The following is a 15,430-nucleotide window of genomic DNA, read 5'->3' on the forward strand; positions in this document are numbered from 1 at the left end:
TCTGCCTCCTTCTCTTATGTGACGTTTAATAGTTAATCTGCCATTTCAATAAGATCATTTCTTGTCAACAGCAGTAGTACATAAGTCATTTCTATCAGCTGCTAATTTGTAGGCTCTCCTCTCTTTTGTCTGACGATGTTAATACAATAAAGTTTGGGGTCTGTTGATGGCATGTTCAGTTACTGATCTGAAAGGATGGTGTGAAAAAGATGTGACGCACAGAACTCCACAGGAGATCCTTTCTACCAGTGGCCATCAATCTATACAGAGAACTGAGTGTGTATACTGAGTTCTCCGTATTGATGTTCTGTATTTGTGTTGTCGTGGATCTCTCCTGGTTGTGGTTTCCTTTCTTTCTGTCTGTGTTGAGAACAACTGTAACAAGGCAAAACTATTTCCCTGTGGGATTAATGAAGTTTTTTTAATTTTGACACCTGTGTGATCAGGTAGATCCCAGATTCATGAAGTAAAGAAGAAAAACTGTAAACAACTCATATTTATAGGACAAGATGAGAAATGTTCCATCAACTAAAGCTGTTTTACAAACTTTATTTTAAAAACTGAAGCGAAGCGATGGAGAAAACTTTAAGGCGCAGAACAGGCGGACCCGGATGTGACGTAAGGGGTCAGAGGGAATTTTGTACGTCGGCGTGGTGGTTTGGCGCCACCGATTTCGCGGGGCAACAGCAGAAGAAGCAGCGCAGCAGAAGAAGGAGGAGAAAATATAAAGTTAAGAAAAAGTAAAGAAACGTTTAAGAGTCGGACACGTTTGAACGCGAAGCGGGCAGAAGGTGCGTTTATCGGCGCTCATGGTGTTTCTGCGTCGCCTCGACTTCCTCCGAGGTGAGCGCTCGGTTCGTGTTGTGTTCACGAACCTGTAAACAGGAGTTTGTTAGCTGAGTGTTTGCTCGTCGGCCACTTTAAACGACCACCTGGTTGCAGACAGGTGAGCAGGGAGGTGAAGAGGGGTCACCGCGCTGTTAGCAGCCGTGTCGCCCAGCTGTGTGTGTGTGTGCATGGAACTTTGCTAGCTAGAGACATGCAGCCTGCTAACGCTGCTAACTTTACCAAGCTAGTTCACAAGCTAGTTGCTGTCGCTGCGTCCAAAGCGGAGGTCTCTGAGTGTTTGCATGTCCTTTAAAAAAGTCGTATAGGCTGTGATAATAGTTTGTAAAAGTTCAGCTGGGTGGTTTTTAGAGCTGGACTTGGTCTTGTTTTGGTTCCTCTGGGTGTCCGAGAGGACAGGGGCTTAATGGGGCTGATGTGATGATGGCCTAAGGTGTTTACAAGAGCATCTGTATTATTATTGATGAACCACATGTTGGTTATTTGTTTGTAATGTTGCATAATTTTGCATAACTTTACAGGTTCTTATTTTTGCATCCTCTCTTACAGCTCTGGATACAGTGGAGGGTGAACCCAGCTCAACATAAATCTCACTGAGGTTCTTCATCCTGGCTTATTTTTATTCAGTCTGGCATCTCTGTGAGGTGTAGTTGCTTAATTGCATGCATACTCGTGTATTAAAACATTTTAAAGACGTATTGCCCATTTCACGAGATCTGTTACATTTATTAAAGCAATCATTACTTACTAAAATATACATTATGTCTGCTCTCCATTGTTCTCACGCTCTTATTTTGTTTTGGACGACAGTGTTGAGGTGAGTAATAATGATGGCCACAGCAGGGCCTCCCAGCACCTCCAGCTTCCTCCCTCTGCTGGAGTCTCTGGAGGACAGCACCACTGGACAGTCCGAGCAAACAGATGCCTACCTCACCATCGCCAAGTAAGTCACCACTGGTCTTCAACTATCTGAGTGTGTTGGTGAATACAAGGAAGAGAATTGCATTTCTTTTGCCTTTGCAGTCGGCTCAGTGGAGAGGAAGGTCGCCAGTTTCTCCCTGCAGTTGAAAAGCACTTTTCTCGTTTGGGTAAAGCCATATTGGTGAGTCCTTCTGCACAACATTCCAACATAAAGAATAGGAGATTACTAAAATCTCCCACATGTAATTGAATATTTTAGCATCCGTGATTATTACTGTAAAAGTGTTCTTATGTTGTGTCCAGGCTCACGTGAACAGTCCGAATGCAGAGCTGAGCCAAGCTGCCCTCCAAGCACTAGGGTTCTGTGTGTACCATTCCCATGTAGTCTCCGAAGTGCCTGGTACAGCATTTTATGTTTTATACATCATTATCACTACATCATCACCAGTTTGGATTAAATAATATAATTAGAACATTGCTGCCAGCAGTGATTTTATTCTATTGTTCTCCAGAAACCTTTGCAGCAGAGACACTGTCAGCACTTTGCTCACTGGTGTTGAAGTCCACAGACAAGAACACATGCACCCGAGCGTTATGGGTCATCTCCAAACAGAGCTTTCCTTCACATGTGATTGCCAAAAATGTGAGCATCAGAAGAGTTTACTGAGGTGAATGGTGTCACACTGCTGCCGTGCTGATCCGTGTCCCTTCTTCCACTCAGGTGCCGTCTATACTGGCAGCTCTGGAGAGTGTGTGGAGCAGAGAGGACATCCAGTCTGTGGTGATGGAGCATGAGGCCTTAAATGTCGTCATCAGGTAAAAGAGCAATAGTTCAAAAATCTGTGACCTGCATGAATCAGATTCCTCTTACATAGATCTTGGTATTCATGACGCGGCTTATTTACTGTCATACAGCTGCTTGCTGTACACGGCTCTTACTGTACCAGTCAGTGAACTCTGAACTCTTATCGTATGTATTAGACAGTTCATGCTGGAACAACAGATAATTTGTGATTATTTTATGTTGTTGCATTGAAATGGGTTCCTTCTGGTTCTTGTTTTCTTTAAAGGATGCTGGAGCAGGTGCCAACCCAAATGTGTGAAGGAGCGGTACAGTGGGCAAAGCTCGTTATTCCTCTGGTCATCCATTCTGCCTCCAAGGTGCGTCTGCGTGCTGCAGCAGCAATGGAAATGGGCATGCCCCTGCTTCTAGAAAAACAGACGGAGGTGGCAGCTGTCATCGAGCCAATGATGTCCTCAGTAAGTACCTACAGTATGTGTGTCAGAGTGTTGGTAACAAGGTTTTTATTTATGCTCAAAGGTGATCTTAAAACTGTTGCTCTTCATGAGGAGGTAGAAGGTAATATTAAAAATGTGTTTTTCCTTGTTCCAGTCCATTCCATAGTTATTTGTTCTAGTGCTGAACTCTGTTTGTTCTCACAGAAACTGATCCCTGAGCTGCAGAAGCTTTTATGTCCAAGAATGAAGCGAACGTCCTGAAGCTCTGGCCCTTATTTGTGAAACTGCTCGGGAAGGTAAAGCATTTTTATGTGGCTGTTATTGACTTACTGAACATGTTGCATGTAGATGAATGAGACAGTTTTTCACATATCATATAGCAGCGAGGGCAGTTCACTGCCTTGCCCAAGGACTCTGCGGATTGAAGCACCAGCGGCTCACCAGCGATGCAGCTCAAGGCTACTTTTGGTGGTGTTAAATGGCCATCAGTCTTCTGGAGGGCAGAGTACACTGTGGCCTCTCACAGCCTCCTGACGGACTACACATGGCTGTGATTGATTTGTAGATTTTTAGCTGGTTCTGGACTTCCTCAGTAACAGGCTGTATTTTCAGTATGATGTCCTCCTTACACTCTGGTTATTTGTGCTTCATGACAGGATAGTGTTTGAACATTAAAGGGGTAATCAGTGGTGTTTGGCTCTAGGAGGAGCTCGGTCCCTTCATCTCCAGCCTAAATAAATAAAAAGTTCAAATATAGTTTTCCTAACTGTCTTGATCCATCTGAAAAATGTTTGATAACTGAATTTCACTGGCTGCAGCTCGTTTGTTTTTGTGTGCTGCACAGGTTCAACCTGCTGTCAGCTTTCGGCGAGATCTTCCAGTGCTTTAAGAGGGCACAGTTGGACTTTTTAACAGCTGATGTACCCCAGACAAAGAAAGAGTAAACGCGTTAAAAAAAATGAAAGAAGCATTTTCAGGCCTTCTGCTTGTCGTTCTTATCTAACTTCAGATAAAAGAAGTCTTTTAAAATCTTTCAGTATAAGTTGTGTTGGGCTGTTTAACATGAAACATGAAGGTCTTCTGCTTCAAGGGGGGAGTGGTATCGAGTGCCGGCTTTCAACTCGGGGCGGCTTGCAGACAACAAACTGCAGCGTCTGTGCAAGATAAAATCACACACAGTGGAGTCTCTCAGTGAGTTAAGAGACTGTAAGCACGCACACACAAAAACACACAGACCATCTGCTGAACTGAGAAAAATACTCACAGCTTGATATCTCCTTTGTCAAACAGTTTCACTGCACAGGACGTACCTCCTCGATGTCATGTCCCCTATCTATTTAGTATGTTGATTGTTTGAGATTGGTGTTTTGCCAAAGCACAGCAGGTCCGTCTAGTTTTTCAGCTTAATGTGACATAGTTTAGCAACGTATGATGTGAGGAGTCCATACAGCCACTCACTACTCAGCTCAGCCTAACAGCACGCTTAAATTCCATGTAAAGCATATTTTAAAAGATTTATACACAGACAATGGGGTATAACAAGATGGCGTTAGAGCGTTCTGTAATCACAGTTGGGATTTACTGTAGGAAATGGGTTTCTTGTCATTATTACATATATTTTAACAGAGTTGTCTTTTGATTATTTGAATTGACAAATTATATGGGTCAGTCGTCGAAGTGTGGCAGCGAAAAAAGTAAAATTAGACAGCAGTTGTACTGACAAAATATAAACGGACTTCTCAAGCGGACTACTTGTCACACACATGATCATTGACTTTGATGGCTTCATGCTCGTCGTTCTTTGGGAATGCTCTGCTCACACGTCTTATTTAAGACCTTACACACCGCTGGAATTAGGAAGAAGGCACACCCACAGTGCAATGGTCGCCCACTCCTCATGTTTGATGTTAGGATGTGGCAGGTGTCAGTCTGGGCCTCTCCACGCTCCACACGACACCTTCACTCTACGTCTGCCCGCAACACATCAAGCACGGTCAAAGAGTTCAGTTCCATTCATTTGATAAAATCCGGCACAGGCCGTCTGTTGTCCGCTCTGCAGGGAGGATCCAACCTACTAAACAAACATTTACATTGTGTAGATGTGATAACAACAAAGTATAACAAGTAAAATTCAGGATCTTTCAAGTCCTTTATGAGAAAACACAATTAAACCTTCTACTGCTAGAGGAAAAAGCTGTTTTTTACTCTCTCACGCTGGTGGTAAAATTCGAAAGAGATGTTAGGGATGTATTGAAGGAGCACAGTGATTAATGGCCTTTCCATGGCACTGAAGGCTGCAGGGCCTGAGACTGACATTTACATACAGAGATTATTTAATACGACCATTTCATATTGGCACAGCAGGACCTGGCCCACCCGACATGTTTTATAGCATTCCACACTAGTTCACAGCCAGTTGACTGGGCCTTAAGGGACTCCACATGTACATTTCCAATACGCTGTGCATGAACCAGAGGAGGAGGCTGATGGGGGGGGATGAGAGCATGGATGGTTGGATGAAGGGCAGACTGACCTCACCTCCCTCATAAGCCTTTTTGAGTGATGAAGATGACTGAAGACAGAGCATCCGAATATCAGCAATCTCAATTAGAGACTGCATTTTTTAATTTCGGTGAGTCACGGAAGAAATTTAGGTTTTAAAAAGAAAAAAGTGTTTTTCCACCCTCTGTGTGAGATTCCTCCTCGTCCTCCGTTTTTCCTGAATCTGAAGGCCATGTTTGAAAGATAATATGCGTCTGCTGCTTGTTCAAAACAGGAAACTGATTCTTTTTGTTTCAGTAAATCCTCTAGTGGTCAAACAACACAATAAAAATAAGTAATTAAACCTGACAAGAGCCTGAATCCAACATGAAATTGATACTTTTAGCCACGTTCTATCAGCTTTTCTTTTTAAATAACTGATTGAAAAGTCCTGGTTGCCCTCTCTCGTTCCAACCAGATGATCCGTGGCCGTGCTGTGTCCCTGTATAAGACAGACAATGACGGTCATGAAGTTCACATATTTCGAGCACGCCAGCGGACAGTCCATCCTCACAGCTCTTAGAGCCAGGTTAGTGCTTGAAACAGCAAACAGCTTTAATTAAGATGTTTCTGGGTTAAGCCTTGCTGGGTTTTAAAACGTGCCTCATTTCCCAACCCTTTCAGCATCCATCTGTTCCCCCTGTCGTCGTAACGCTTTTCTGCTAATGGTACGGGGTTGTTGGAGCGTGTGTCAAGTCTCATTGGCAAAGATGATACACATCGCCTTTCTATCACCTGCAGAAGGTTCGTCAGCAAAGCGCTCGATGTAGCAACTTCCCAAATCAGAGGCCGGCACATTATTCGTCTTTACATCAAGCACTCTGCTCAACCATATTGTAAGAGTCACCGTATATTCCGTTTATCGGTTGCTATGCAGACACTGAGTTTAACAGCTTTACCACGTTAAATCCGGTCCTTGAACAGGTTTGTTGGCTTTGTGTTGCCCTGAGTGTGAATGAACCTTCCCACCTTTGGTGTCCCCGTTTTGGCACTGGAAACCATAACCAGACAGACATAAATTTTAAGGTCAGCACTGTATTACCCGCTGCTGTTGTTCTGCTCACCACGAACAACGTCTTTATCTTTGTCAGAGTGTGGTGGTCACGATGCCCCCTGACGGTGCTGCGGGCAGGTCCTGCAGCCTGTGGTGGGAGTTGTGCTGCTCGTTATCTGGAAGTTGGTCATCGACCATTCATGACCGGCGAGAATTTTCACGAGCTTCCAGAGCGGCACGCTCCCGTGCCATATGAATGGTAGGCTGTTGTCTTTTACTTACAAGTGATTTTGTTTGTCTTTTCCAGTGTTACTGATTTCTGTTTCAGCTCTCCCACATCAGGGCCTCCAATCCCCTGTAAACAGCAGCCCGTCACTACACATTTTGTAAGAGACCGATGTCAACAGGTATGGAAAGTCCTCCAACGGGGTCTCCACGGATCCCTCGGCACAGGGCGAGGCAGGAACCGTCCAACAAACACTCCCTAAAGGACGGGGCAGAAGTGGACTGAATGCACTCATTCCTCTGCAAAGAGCACGACTGATAACACAAGTGATAGAACTACACCAGTCTGAAGGGGGGTGCTGTGGCCTTTTTAGATTTACAGAGAAGAGTGAAGCCCACCAAAGGTGGACGGCTTATTTGTTCTTCATCTGAGTGTTTCACTGACAGCAGTGGCAGATCGGTGCAGGAGCACAGCAGGAACTCGTTGACTTTGTTTAGAGGTGAAGAAAGAGAGAGTAGAAGTTAGCAGTGAGTGTGGCCTGCAGTGACACAAGGATGCACTCTCTAAAAACAACATCTAATCACAAAAACCACCATCGCTGTTTTTCCACAGAGAGGCAACACGTTGGCTTGTATTTGTGTAAGTTTTTTATAACACTAAAATGGCTTTGTAGAGAAAATTTTGCACCACAGGACCCGAAAGCTGAATTTCTTGTCTCTCCTGAATTACAAACACATCTTTCTGAGTTGCTATGACAACGTTTGGGTAACTATCTAACTTACTAAACAAATGTTCCGGACTTCGTTTTGCACATGGTAATGTTTAAACATTTTTTGTTGCGATTGTTTGCAGTGTGTTTGTGTGTGTTTGCTCTATGCTCCATTGCGCTCTCCCTCCTAAGTCGTCGAGCCAGCGTTCGCCTCAGAACGCTGACCAATAAAAGCTGAGGCTGTTTTCCTCTGTCGTGTCACAAATCCCATGAAAGAACCAAAACCTAACGATGTGTTAGTTTCACTTCTCTGACCACCACTGAGACGGAACCTTTAAATACATGTTAAAATATGTAGTTCATTTTATAAAAGGCTGAAGCTTTCTTTAAACTGGCGGTTACTTTACACAATATTAATAGGAATGAACTGAGTTTGTTTGGGGCTATTTCGTCAGCATTGGATAATGACATTTGGCTGAAGAGCAAGTGATGCATCGTTTTTTCAGTCTGACGTACTCCCCACAGCTCTGGAGTCGAAGGACTTGACTTCTCCTACGCAGATTCATTTCCTTTAAAGTTGAATGGTGCTTCCTGTATACTTTGTCTTCATACTATTTGCATTATTATAAGTTTTTCTTTTAAGTGCTCTCAGGTCACGACGGCACTTTGGGCATCAAGAAATTGTGAGGAAGTGTGTTTCGTTCATAGATGTTGGGGCAAACAATGGATATCTAGATTTTCAGCTTGTTAGTAGATCACTCATTGCTGGTTTTGGATCTTTGTATTAGTTAAAAAATCATGAAGCTCTGAAGTGAAATTGGGCATACATTAGTGGCTGCGACAAGTATACGTCCATCCATTACCAACCACCGGCTGCTGGCAGGAGAGGGGGAAACGTGAGAAAGTCGCAAGAGAGTGGCCAAGGGTCTAAATCTACCGGCACTGTTCACCACGGGATGAGGTGGAGTGTGAACTGTCACAGAGAATCGCGTTAGGGGCAAAATACCGCTGGCCTTTATTTTGGACGGTTCTTACGTGAGGTGGCAAGATTTGGTGATAAGTGTGACGGAGTGATGAAGAGTGGATGTAATCATACTTGGGTGCGAGCGATGTGCCCAAATGAATGAAATGTTTCAGTTGGTGGAAGGGTTTCGACGTGGTTTGGCTCCGTTTACAAACGCAGTCACTTTTTTCAGCTCAACAACAGAAACCTTTAGTGCAGCTTTCTTCCTCAGCAGCCCGACGTCTCCTCTCCACAGATCTACTGGTGTTTATGTAAACCACACACGAAGCAGAACAAATTTTGCTATTGGGGGGGAAAAGTCAGTGACGCGTGGTGTTTGGCTCAGTCAATCGGTTCCATATTTTACAAAGGCCACGTTAGGAGGATGGCCTGAAGCGAGGTCAATTTTAAACGTGTGTGTGGTAGCGGCACACTTTGTGTCTTTAACCATGCCGTCGTCCATGTTTATGTGTGATCACACAGACAGGAGGCTGGTCTCATGCATCCTCTTGATGTTAATTCACCTCCCTGGTAGACCCCTCGCCAGATATGATGATGATGCATAAACCCTTTACAATAGATCCCTTTTAATTAATGTGTTCACTCACTTCAAATGCATGTTGCTTTGTCGTTTTAAGCATCGGGATCGTGATTGCAACGATACATTTAATAGTTTTGGTCTTAAACCTTTTCACAAAAGTAGAACAACTCATTGTTTTTCTTATTTTAATTGTCGACTTCAAGCAGACTCCAACATCTGTTTCTTCTGCATTTAAGTGTGGAGCATGAGACTTCGAAGAGCAGGAAACTAAACCTGTGATGTGGAAAAAGTTTTTGTCTGTTATTCCTGCTTTGAGGTGAGCGCATAAATCTCTGCACCCCTCTCCGAGTGTCCTGTGTGAGAGTATTCTGCCGCACAGCAATCGCCACAAGATGAAGGACAGTGCTGCACCTACAGTACTGTAAGCACCGCCAAAAAGAGAAACTGCAGGCGTGTACTTATCAAATGAAATCCGTGTAGGGTGCCAAGGTCTCATCCTCAATACAGAATAACATTTGTAATAGCTGGGGCTGAATTGACCCAACAAACAAATCAGGGGCAGGGGACGGAAAATCGATTGTCACAAAGTAGTGGGTTCCCTCTCTCTGGCTGTGTCCACCATTGGTTTTATTTGAGTCTAATTTTGCGGGTTCACTGACTTTTTGGTCAATTTTTAATTCATCAACATTTATTATCTCGGTATTTTAGTTTAGGACCTCTTCCTGACCACTGCTGAAATTTGCATCACCTCACTGTGTATTAGTTTGTTTACTGAATAAGCTTTCTTCATCCTCCTCCTTTACTTAACCACACTATCTTTCGGTTTAATGCATTCATTTCCTTTTTACCTGTTCCCCCGGAAAGTTCTGCACTTAAGAGCAGTTTAAAAAAAAAAAAAGTAAGTGGGTAGAATGCACTCGGTGTGCTCTTCTGGCTGCAGTGATTTTAAATGAGGGATAAAGGATTTTGTCTGACTCTGTAATGTTTTTTAGTCTTTAATAATAATCGCCACCATGTTTAAACTCCAACATGATATCATGCCCCATGTACTCCATTATCAAAATTTTTGCTTCTATTTTCAGAATGAGGAAACTAGGGTAAAGAGTAAGGATGGTAGGAAAGATTTCCGAGAAAGTCCGCGACTCTACAACCACATCATTTCCATTTTTAATTGAAATGTGCTAAATTGAGACATAAAAACCTGATAACGATGTTAATGGACAACCAGCAGCTGCAAACTTGAAATATATATCTGAATAAAGAAATACACTCTAGTACAAAGATGAAGTAAAACAAGTAAGTACAGTTACGAAAGATGAGGGCCTGGTGCTTCGTAGTTGTACTCTTCATAGAAATATATGTTTCATCATTGATGGTAAACCATCCACCTTATGGTAATAAGATGCATTAAATATGGCAGTATTTTTAATAGTAGACTGAGGGATATTCCTTGAACAATGTGAGCGGGTGAGAGGGTTAAAAACTCGTACAACCAGCAGAGAACATCCGGTCCATCGCAGCTCCGCTCCGACTTTACAAGATTTAAAAAGTTTCGCTGTTCAATCTCACTGCTCCGCTTCGCTGGCAGTCAGTGTAAAAAGAGCTAAAAGCAACTTGTGGAACTACCAGGCAACACAGCAGAGAGACATCATCAAGAGGAGAGCAGTCAGAGGGAAAGAGAGAGAAGAAACAAGAGCAGAGAAGGAGGGAGAAGGGAGACAGGGAATTCAGAAGGAAAGAGAAGGGAAGAGAGACAGAAGAGAAGAAAAGAGTAGAAACAGAGAAGAGAAGAGAAGCCAAAGGGGGCAAAAGGCAGAGGAAAAGAGTCAGGGAAGAGGGCCAAGGAGGAAAAAAAAACGAAGCCAGTAAGGAGAGAGAGGCAGATGATGAATATACTGAAGCTTCAGCAGCTAACACTCGATATGGCCCAAACAATGACAACTGGCTTCCTAATTAAAGTGTTAATCTGGCAGAGGAAGCGCTGTGGCGGGTTTTCTTCCCACACTGGGAGCAGGAAAACGGACTGTGGGTGTGTGTGTGTGTGGTGTGGTGTGTGTGGGGTGTGTGGGGGGTTCCTCCATAACACTGCTCGTGCCACTGACCTCACGCCTGCTCTCACAGCCAGACACTCGACCACATGCAGCACAAAAGTCTCTGTGAAGCAGAAAGTGTCACAGAAAAGGCACAATGATTTACCTTTGACCCACCCTAGTACCTACTGCTGAAAGCTGTTATTGTCCACAGATGTGGGAGGTGGGCGTGAAGCGTGAGGTGGTGGACGGGATTATGCAGAAACTCCTTTATTTTCCCTTCCCCCATGTTTGCAGTGTATATTTCCACTTCAGCCAGTCACCTCATGGTTCACTGTAGAAGTACAGTCAAGTTATTTGCTTTGAAACACATGCGTCCCCCTGGTAGTACTGATGGAGTACTGCCGTCTTACTGACCACACTAACAGGTTCTTTTCCAACACAGCCCAAAGTCATAGTTGTATTAGTCAGTTAGCTACAACATAGCTTCGGGTTGTTATGAGACAAATGAATGTGGGAACCGTTTTAAGGAGGAAATGAATTAGACTGTTAAAATATACCTGTGTTGAACTTTATTGGATTTTTTGGGATAATAAGTTTGTATACGTTTCTCAGCAGAGGATCACTGCACACGTGACTGTAAGTGCTTCCAAGTTTGTGGGGACGATGACGGTTGCTGGGCCTGAATGAGAGCAGGGTCGCACAGACAATGGGTTTGTCAGGGGGGTTTCCATTCATTCATGATCGTTTTAGGCGGTGCAGAGTGTTCATGTCATTACGGAATCCCCGGGGTTCTTCCATCTGCTGCCCTCTAGGTGAATGAAACACGTCGCCTTGTGAATTTTACTGTAGATTGAGCATGTGTCTGGACTCTCCTGTGGAACAACGTGGCCGTTGTTGAGAGTGGACAGGAACAATGTTAGTGAAATCAACTGATTTGAAGTCGTCAGTAGGGACTTCCACGGAGGTTAGAGGTCATCTTTCTATCACACTGAGATTGAAGCAGCGGTCTTCTTTCACATCATTAGAAAACTACTGTACTTTACTTGTTCACAAAATTGTAATCGAAAAATAGAAAGATATTTTAAAATCGAAAATATTACAGATATTTTAAAATCGAAAATATTACAGTAGGTTCTGCCTAGGAAGAGGTCTTGTGTTTAAAGTCAATGTGTGCACACCAGGAGGCGCCTGAATGAGGAGGTCGGTTGTTGGATCATAGAGACAAGTCAGTACTGTACATTAGTACTTGATTAGAACCACTTACCACTAAAATAATATAATATGAAACCTTTTGTTACAGATTTTTTGTTTTACTGTAGTGGTACAATTACAATGAACAATTAAACTTGATATATTATCATAGAGAAATATACGCAGGCAGAAATAAAAGTGATTAGAAGTGATTACACAAGTAGTGATTTTATACAGTAGGCCATTATTCTCTATATAACGTATTCTACGTTTGGTTCTACAGTCTCTTAGTGGCTACCTTTACGTAGCCTAAAACCATTTTCTGCCTGAATCCAAACGAGAATTGAGGACAGTGGGGGGGGGGGGGGGGGGGTGGGGGGGGGTGGGGGGGGGGGTGATGATGGATTCGGCCAGAGTGTTTGTGGTTCCCATTAAATGTATGTGGGTTTGTCTTATTGGTCTTTTTAAACGTAAACAGCTAAAGAGCTAGAAGAGTCTCCTACGTTTTGTCTTTCTACACCAGCATGACTGGATAACAGTTCCGTTAGGACCATATTTTATATAAACATTTTAAAATAAAAATCAATCAGTTTTATTCAAGTCCTCACACTAAGACGACATGATTATAAAACTCGTTAGACTGATTATTTGAATGGATTATTCACATCTCATCTGCTCATGGTGGATACAGGAGTGGGGTCCAGTTTTGTAATGCTTAGTGTGCCTGCCGAGTTGTCATAGACCACAGAATGAGGAAACATCAATCACCAGCTATGCTCTACACCGTAAGTGCCCAGGATGTTAAATCCAGGGAGTATTTAACAATCGGTTTAAGAATAAAGACGGCGTTCTCCCTGCTTCACACCTGTCTGTGTGTCTGTAGGTGAAGGTTCAGCTCCAGAAAACGTGTTTTTTACTTATGTGGGAGGCATGGAGTACGTCATTTTGGGGCAGTAATACCACCACTGCTGACCCCCACTCCACAAGACCCCCAGTGCTCAGGGACACTCTCCCGGAATTTATCCTAAGTACTCCTACTAAAAATAGTACTAACTACTACGCTACCTACTACTACTACGACTCTACTACTACTACTACGACTACTATTACACTAGACTAAACTCGTTCAGACATCCTGGAACTAACCAATCCATTCCTAGGTCTTCCGTATAGGAATAAGGAATTACTTAATTTAATTACAAACCTTCCTCCTGTAAACTCCGACTTAATTATTTTCAGGTGTAGACAAGTCGGTGAGTTAACTCTATGGTTAAAAACTAAAACCTGCAAACCACAGAAACATCAATTCAAATGAATGCTGATAGTTTTTAAATTCCTCTAATGTAGTTCAGTGAATCAGAATACAACACGGAGACACTCACAGTACGGCATGTGTTTACAGTTTCCATGATTAGGTCAAAAGAGCGTATTAACTCTGTGCGGATTTATTTTTGTTCTGTACAGTCAAACCTTGCCTTCATCCCCTCGGTTTCTGTGCACGTGCAAACATGTTTTTATTTTAAGAACCAGCTCATGAGAGACATGAGTCAGTAGAACACACAATCATAAACACTTTGAGTGTTATTTCAGGATATACAGACGCTCGTAAGCAGGCGGGCAGGAGTGTAACACATGGAAATGATTGAATCTCCTATTAAGCATGCTGTACTGTACAGCTGTGCAACATTACTACTGGGTGTCTGGAGGACTTTCCGTGTGGGTTGCAATGGGAGAAGGCACTCGGGGAGATGTTAAGAAAGCAAGATCATTTTCCCCTCCCAGATCTGGACCCATCAGGACCATTTCAATTCACGGGCCGCCATTAGCATGTGGTGTGGATCATGTTGCAGAGGGCATCAAAGGCAGTTTCCAGAAGCCTGCAACTGGATGATGGAGGGGAGCTCTCCTGTCCATGAATAAATGTATAAATGTGGTTCCTCCATAACTCCAACGCTACACGTGGACAGGTTAAAGATAAACCCACCCCTGCTCAACTCTACGTCAAGCGCACCCAGGTTTCAGGCTGACTCTGTTTTGATTCTTGCTTTTTCAAAATGCTGCAATCAGTTCTCATCAAGCGCATGGAAATCTAGAACTATACATGACTTTGCACTTTTGAAACAAGAAAATTATATTTTCAGATCTAGTTCCCTTGTATCAATAAACAAATAAAACCCTACATGAAGAACAATATGACCTGTTGACCTGTACCTTTGCATAATAATGGTTAACGCAGAGAAGTATTTTCATTTTCATTCAGCGCTGTTAATTTACGAACCTTTCTTTCATATTTTCCCAACTACAGGAAACGCTAGGATCTAGTTTAACTCATTGATGTGTTGTTATTTAGAGCGGCACTCCATTTCTGAGCGCTGTGGGAGAGGTTACACCTCCATAAAAACCTCACATGTGGTGTTCAGCAGAATCATTGGACGTAGAAACACTGGCCCCCCACCACTGCCCCGAGCTATTTGTAACTGAGAAGACTCTGTGGGGGACCTGGGTGGAGAAAACGCCCACTCTGTTATTTAAAACAAAAACACAGAACACATAGCAAACAACTGCATTAATTAAAAAGCATTAGTCAACTGTGATAAGACCATAACATCCTTTCTTTTCTGCAGCTGGCAGTTCATTTATTGTTCTAATTCCTCAAACCACTTTACGACAAACACCGAGATGAAGTCCTCTTCCTCCGTGATTGTATTTCCGACTCTTACACGATGGTACTGTACAATGGCACCTTTGTATTTAAACATTTCAAGCTGAAGTCTTGACCAGACTTTTCAAAAAATCTAATTAAAATCCCTAAATTAAGAATAAAATCACAAGGTTTGAACTCACTTGTGATCGCAGATATAGAAAATAACAGTTTTAACCAACAAATAAAGTCACATGATGAAACTCTGCATTATGAAGATGAATTAGTAGAATACGCAGTGTGTTAACTTCACAACGCCAGTTCCAGTCCGGATCCCTTTTTGGATTCATGAGTTCCACACTCGTACTTTTACTGCTGAATAATGTAAAAAGAAAAAGCTCCTGTGTAGTCGGGGGACTGTTGGGTAAGTACGGGCTTACTAACTTGAGTAAACACCCAGTTTCCTTCCCCCCTCTCCTGGAGGGGCAGCAGACGTAAGTGGTTGAGTATAAAGCGGCAGAGCAGGCGGGACGCAGCCCGCAGCA

General features: G+C 43.1%; 1 protein-coding gene across 8 annotated transcripts; it reads left to right on the forward strand.

Annotated features, from left to right (window-relative positions):
* The first annotated feature begins 641 nt into the window (after positions 1-641).
* Positions 642-3,296, forward strand: LOC113173858 (telomere-associated protein RIF1-like). 8 transcript variants are annotated; one of them, XM_026377454.1, is made up of 9 exons: positions 642-843; positions 1,396-1,492; positions 1,657-1,789; positions 1,870-1,948; positions 2,071-2,167; positions 2,280-2,410; positions 2,489-2,583; positions 2,838-3,027; positions 3,211-3,296. In XM_026377454.1, the coding sequence occupies exons 3-9, from the start codon at positions 1,674-1,676 to the stop codon at positions 3,265-3,267; spliced, it is 765 nt and encodes a 254-aa protein (XP_026233239.1). In that variant the 5' UTR covers positions 642-843; positions 1,396-1,492; positions 1,657-1,673; the 3' UTR covers positions 3,268-3,296. The 8 variants fall into 8 exon arrangements, with proteins under 8 accessions (XP_026233239.1, XP_026233240.1, XP_026233238.1 ...); XM_026377455.1 differs by having other exon boundaries at positions 1,396-1,485; XM_026377453.1 differs by having other exon boundaries at positions 1,396-1,444.
* The last annotated feature ends 12,134 nt before the right edge of the window (positions 3,297-15,430 follow it).

This window comes from Anabas testudineus, chromosome 21 (genome assembly GCF_900324465.2).
Source record: "Anabas testudineus chromosome 21, fAnaTes1.2, whole genome shotgun sequence".
Lineage (NCBI taxonomy): Eukaryota > Metazoa > Chordata > Actinopteri > Anabantiformes > Anabantidae > Anabas > Anabas testudineus.

Bases quoted from the DNA above. Each gene is read 5' to 3' on its own strand.
- LOC113173858 (XM_026377454.1), top strand. From the start codon at position 1,674: ATGATGGCCACAGCAGGGCCTCCCAGCACCTCCAGCTTCCTCCCTCTG. The intron at 2,168-2,279 runs GTACAGCATTTT...ATTGTTCTCCAG, and splicing joins TGTAGTCTCCGAAGTGCCTG to AAACCTTTGCAGCAGAGACA. The intron at 3,028-3,210 runs GTAAGTACCTAC...TTGTTCTCACAG, and splicing joins TCGAGCCAATGATGTCCTCA to AAACTGATCCCTGAGCTGCA.